The sequence below is a fragment of the Alosa sapidissima genome, chromosome 15 (genome assembly GCF_018492685.1).
Source record: "Alosa sapidissima isolate fAloSap1 chromosome 15, fAloSap1.pri, whole genome shotgun sequence".
NCBI classification, from domain to species: domain Eukaryota; kingdom Metazoa; phylum Chordata; class Actinopteri; order Clupeiformes; family Clupeidae; genus Alosa; species Alosa sapidissima.
Genome location: NC_055971.1, coordinates 25,966,314 through 25,971,857, shown reverse-complemented (window position 1 = coordinate 25,971,857; position 5,544 = coordinate 25,966,314). Strand labels below are relative to the sequence as shown.

Below are 5,544 nucleotides of genomic sequence, written 5' to 3'. Positions count from 1 at the left end.
CAAAACCATTTTGCCAACTTACTGAGTTAGCTTCAGTTCATGCATGGCAGACATTGTTCGTTGCTCTGCTAGTTGCTAGTTGCCAATCAATAACAAAATATGACCCAGAATCTGTGTGTGTGTGTGTGTGTGTGTGTGTGCCAGGTGTGTATTTACCTGTGGGATTGCATGGGGACTTCAGTGGAGAGGCCTCTTCTTCCCCCTCCCAGAGGCCCGGCAGCAGCAGTGGTGCCTGCACCCATAGAGTCCAGGCCAGGTGAAGGCACCTATATGGGCCCATGGCCAGCAGGGGGCGTCTGTGCCTCCACTGGCCCCGTAGCCAAGCACACAGAGCTGAGGTAGTGTGGCGCAGGGCTCAGGCAGATTTCACGGACTGCTCACGGACACACACATCCGTCCAGAAAAATGCTGGAGCCCTTCTGACCAGACTCCTCTTCCCGAAAAATAGTTCTGAGCTGTAATGGAAGCCGTGTGTATGTGTGTGTGTGTGTGTCTGTCTGTCTGTGTGTGTTTGTGTGTGTGTGTGTGTGTGTGTGTGTGTGTGTGTGTGTGTGTGTGTGTGTGTGTGTGTGTGTGTGTGTGTGTGTGTGTGGAGCCCTCAAGTAGCCCTACGTGTGAGGTGAGACGTGCAGCTACCTGAGGGCATGGTTCACGGCTGGGAGAGTGAGGACGGTGCCAAGGATTGGGTCGGAATATTTAGGGCAGGAGAGAAAAGGATTATGGGTATTCCTCAGCACAACAGATTTCACAATGAATTTTCAGTGACCCACAAAAAAAAATGCAGACGAATCAGATCAATTTAACTTGGAGAAACTAACGTGCCCTTCTCATTTCAACTTCTGCTTTCATGACCAATTTTTGTCAGAGCTTCCTAATTATGAAAAGGTTTTGAAAAGCTGAAAAAGGAGGAAGAAAAGTTCAAAAGCCTCTACTGGCTAAACGTTTTTTTTTTTTTTAAATACACGACGTAATGTCCCTGGGAGGAGTGGACTGGGGTTGTATATAACAGACTGTCTCTTCTCGCTCATCTCCTGACTAATGCTGGACTACAGCGTCTGATGATGCGAGGAGGAAGCGTTCTCCATCGCTGCGGCAGGACGCGTTAGTGCTGATTGAGTGGATAAGCGGCATCCGCTTTGATGGTTGCATAGGAGCCCGGCAAGGACAGTGTTTCCTCTATGAAGAGCGCGGTCTTTGCCGTGGTCAGATTACCATGCTTTGACAAGGCAGTGGCCAGGATCTAGACAGCCACGTGGTGGATGGATTTCACGATTTTTGGAGGAAACGTTTGGCGCTGGCTGGATGACAGAACAGCACAGCGTGTAGCAGCTAATTGAATTGACAGCTGTTCAAGAGCAATCTCATGTGGAGCCTGGTGATTAGGATTATGTAAAGTCTACGCCAGGACCATATGGTGGCATCATCGGCTGCCTGCCGTATGTCAGATTTGCTAAATTTGCAAAAATCTGTGTGACATCGTTGATGCTATATGTCATGAGATGAAACATGACCTACACATTATTTATTTATTTTAGGTTATTTATTTACTTTTACAGAGTGATGGACACTTCTCTGCATCTCTACAAGTCTCCATTTCCTTCTCCATGATGCTTCAGTACTCTATCCTTGATATACTCGAGCCTTGCAGTCTGAAAAAACAAGCACATCTGTAATCCAGAACACACAGTAGCTGTTGTGGAGCGCACAGATTGAGATCAAGTGGCTGACGCTCACGTGCAGAAGCCCATCTCTGACCTACATCATGCCAGTGCTGCTGTTTCCCTCCTCACAACAGACACCTGTGACCTCCGAGGCCTCTGTGTCCTAAAACACGAGGTGCTCCAATGACACACACACACACCCACACACACACACACACACACACACACACACACACACACGAGTCCTCAGATGTGTTCCAACACGGTCATAATTATACCAGCAGGGCTTAATGTTTTAAGTGTGTGGAACTCTGGCTAGTAAGTAAAGTGAAGTGAAGTGAAGATCACACACTTGGCAGGCGCTGGCTTTGCTCACCTCAAACTGCTGCAAGGCTGCTTTGATCTCACTCTTCCTTTAATTGTGGAAGAGAAAAGGGGCTTTTCTAACGGGGCCTGATCAAACACAGACAGACCGATGAGTTCCAGCGCTCTGCAAAAGCATGATGAATGCTGGGAAGCTCGGTGCTGGACGAGCCGGATAACCAGGAGTTGCTCTGGGTCAGAACCAATCCTAACCTGGGCCCCTCAGTGCAAAGACCTTAAGGACAACAGCGCCTGATGCAGATCAGTATCAGAGCTATCTGGGTCAGAACCAGCTACTGCCTGAGATTCAGCAGACGGCTGCTGCGACACTCCGCCCTGAGCTGGCAACGCTACACTCAGCTGTTTCTCACAGCACGAGGCCACCGGCTTTGGGTTCACAGGAAGGAGGCATGGAAAGGGCAACTGGCCTGATTCGCACCGCATCCGGGCCACACCTACCCCAAGGCTAACTACAGTCTTGGCTCACAAACTCAGTCCTCCTTCATCCTTTGGCTGGATCTCCCTGTTCTGCTCTCCCAGATCAGAAGTGTTTACAAAATCTGATCTTGCCTAAGGAGCTAGCCAGCATGGCGACCAGAAAGGGGTTTAAACAAAAAAACTAGCTCATTTTGGAGTTAATCCTTTTTATAAACTCATCTCATTCTAATGGGATTGTCAACAACAACAATAAACAAACAAATAAAACAAGCAAATAAAACAAACAAGTTCAATAATGAGAGAATCTCATTGCCGGACAACTGCCCATACAGTATACCAAAGCACAGCTACTGTAAGCTCAGTCTAGTCATTGCTGTTATACTTCCTTGTCGTTGTCCGCTTTAAGGGGGAATGATAGAAGATGAGGGTGAACTCTAGTTGTTTCCTAAGGGGTGCAGGTTAGTCGGACAGCGGAGGACCCAAATGTTCGGGAGAAGGGGGGAGAGAAAAAGTGTGGTGGGGAGAGATGATGGTGCCGGCTGTGTGCTTGTGAACTACGGGGTCTAAAAGGCACAGGCGCAGACCACTGCTACCACCACGATGTTGCCGATGGTGGCGATGACGGCGATCCACAGCCAGATGGCGTCGCTGGAGTACTTGCCCTCCTCCTCCTGCTCCACAGACCGGGAGAAGTTGGCGTTGAGGTTGGACGAGGACGTCTGGAGGGACGCGTTGCCATTGTATGGGGAATCCATAAAGGCCCCGCTCACAGCCGGAAAGTGCTGGAAAGATGGAAGGAACAGAGAGAAAGACAGGGAGTGTGTGAGAGAGAGACAGGGAGCGAGAGAGAAGGGGAGGGGAGAGAGAGAGAGAGAGAGAGAGAGAGAGAGACAGGGAGCGAGAGAAGGGGAGGGGAGAGAGAGAGAGAGAGAGTGAGACAGGGAGCGAGAGAGAAGGGGAAGGGAGAGAGAGAGCGAGAGAGACAGGGAGCGAGAGAGAAGGGGAGGGGAGAGTAAGAGAGACAGGGAGTGTGAGAGATAAGGAGTTAGTCCATCACTTGATAAAGTAAGGAAGAGAGTTGACTAGATAACAGGTCGGATGTACTAAGATAAATCAAGTTTCACTGCAGTACTGATAGTTTGACAACTTTGTTTGTTTTTTTGTTTGTTTGGTTGGTTGTTTGTTTGTTGCACTCATCCAGTCACTGATTCAGTAACTCACTCAGTCAGAACGCCACACAGACATTTTCAATTTCACAGATGGAGTTACAGCAATGTCATTCATTTTTTAAATCTGATGTGAAAATAAAGCACACTCTAATCCTGACATGGTGCACATTTAAACATGGGGACCAAACTAAAACAAAATCCATAACATCTGACAGGACAAAATGACTTTATGGTATGATTAATGCCGCCTTTGTGCCATTTGTAAGCTCAGAGGGCCTGACTTTAAAAATACCGACCTCCAAAAAAAGAGTGTTCATGAGATCAGCTCAGAAAACAAATACAGGAAATGCATATATAAGTTACTAAAACTGCTTACTATGGTTTAGCAAGCGGAAAATGTCTCGGGTGAGGGTTTCTATCTGTAGTGTTAATTGTAGTTGAGTATAAGTTGAGTGTTTCTATCTGTAGTGTTAATTTATTTATAAATTACCTTGACTATTTGTAATGAGAGTGAAATTCGCCTCTTGTGTTGTTGCAAGGGAGGCCGTCGTGGTTGGAGAATACGATAGTAACGTCAAGTTGGATACCTCGGGGCACAAGACTTCCGCATGAGTATCCGAGCAAAAAATCCGGCCCGACTTTGCGTTCAAATCATTTTTCCTCTATCGGAGGTCAGAATTTTATCCGATGTGGCATGAAGGCCCTGTAAGCTGCCTTCAGAGTCCAGGATTCTGGAACAAACCATCCAATAAGAGGAGGAGGAGTGGAGTGGGATAAGGATAAGGGACAATACCACAACAGGGATAGCAGAGTGCATATGGGGGGGGGGGGGGAGTCTGGGTTGACCCCACATTACCACGTCAGGAGCAGCAGTGTGGATATGAGGAGGGAAGTGAGTCTGGGTGACCCCACATTACCACGTCAGGAGCAGCAGTGTGGATGAACGCCTGGCTGGGCAGATGGGGAGAGGAAACCCCCCAGGGGAAATACCAATAGAGAACCGGGCTGACATCGGACATCATAGCCCAGATGTGGCTGATTTCGTATACATCCGGTTGAGATCTGGTCTAAGTGTGACCTAGATCTGGCATTGATGAGTTTTCGGCTGATTTAGCGTACAGATGCTGCTGATCTGAAGTAAATGTGGATGATTTGGGGATTTAGTGTAGATGTAGCTGATTTAGCATAGATGCAGCTAAACAGGGTAAGATGTGGTTGACTAGGTAAAGATCCAGTTATGGCACATATGGCCCTGATGCGGCCCAGATCTGGCGTAGACATGGTGTATCGGTGCTTTAGCAGAGCTGGCTCTGTGCCTGCGTAGGCTGTTATGTTCTGAGCATCTGGCGACACAATTCTGTGTGAATGCTCCTGAGAGTCGTCCTGTACTACACACACACATCTGTGTGACCTCTTACACAATGGAGGTAACGGGCATCACATCAGGTGTTTGCTCCCAGCTCGGTCACACACACACATATGAACACATATACACACAGATTGCTCCTATGAGACATAATATACAGTGCGGATGTTTGGAAGCAAACAAATGAATGAATATGATCATCTGGTTCATGATTTCCTCCAGAGCATGCTCATATCCAGCCTCCCATATCCCTGTACACACACACACACATACACACACACACACACACACACACACATATATTCTTACTGCATGAGTCTGATGGATGAAATGTGTATCATGGACGGATTGCCTAAAAATCTAAGTTCTGTGCAGTCAGATATATGTAATTTTCCTCCAAGTAGCTTTCAATGTTATCTTGAAAACAATTCTCACCGTGAATAATTCAGAGCTTTGCTGCTATCTTAAGAGCTGTGTAGATGAATGGGTCACAGAGATTATAAACCAAAGATCAAATACACCATTGAAAAAGTAAAACAAATGCCCA

General features: G+C 47.3%; 1 protein-coding gene across 2 annotated transcripts in view; it reads right to left on the bottom strand.

Moving 5' to 3' along the window:
- Nucleotides 1–1,270: 1,270 nt before the first annotated feature.
- LOC121683533 (uncharacterized protein C14orf132) overlaps nucleotides 1,271–5,544 on the bottom strand; it is a 34,735-nt gene continuing 30,461 nt past the window's right edge. The window contains exon 2 of one of the 2 annotated variants that reach the window (XM_042063173.1): nucleotides 1,271–3,244. In XM_042063173.1, the coding sequence (XP_041919107.1) occupies nucleotides 3,026–3,244 (219 nt within the window). In that variant the 3' untranslated portion in view covers nucleotides 1,271–3,025. The remainder of the gene's footprint in view (nucleotides 3,245–5,544) is intronic. The other variant, XR_006022814.1, reaches the window with a different exon arrangement.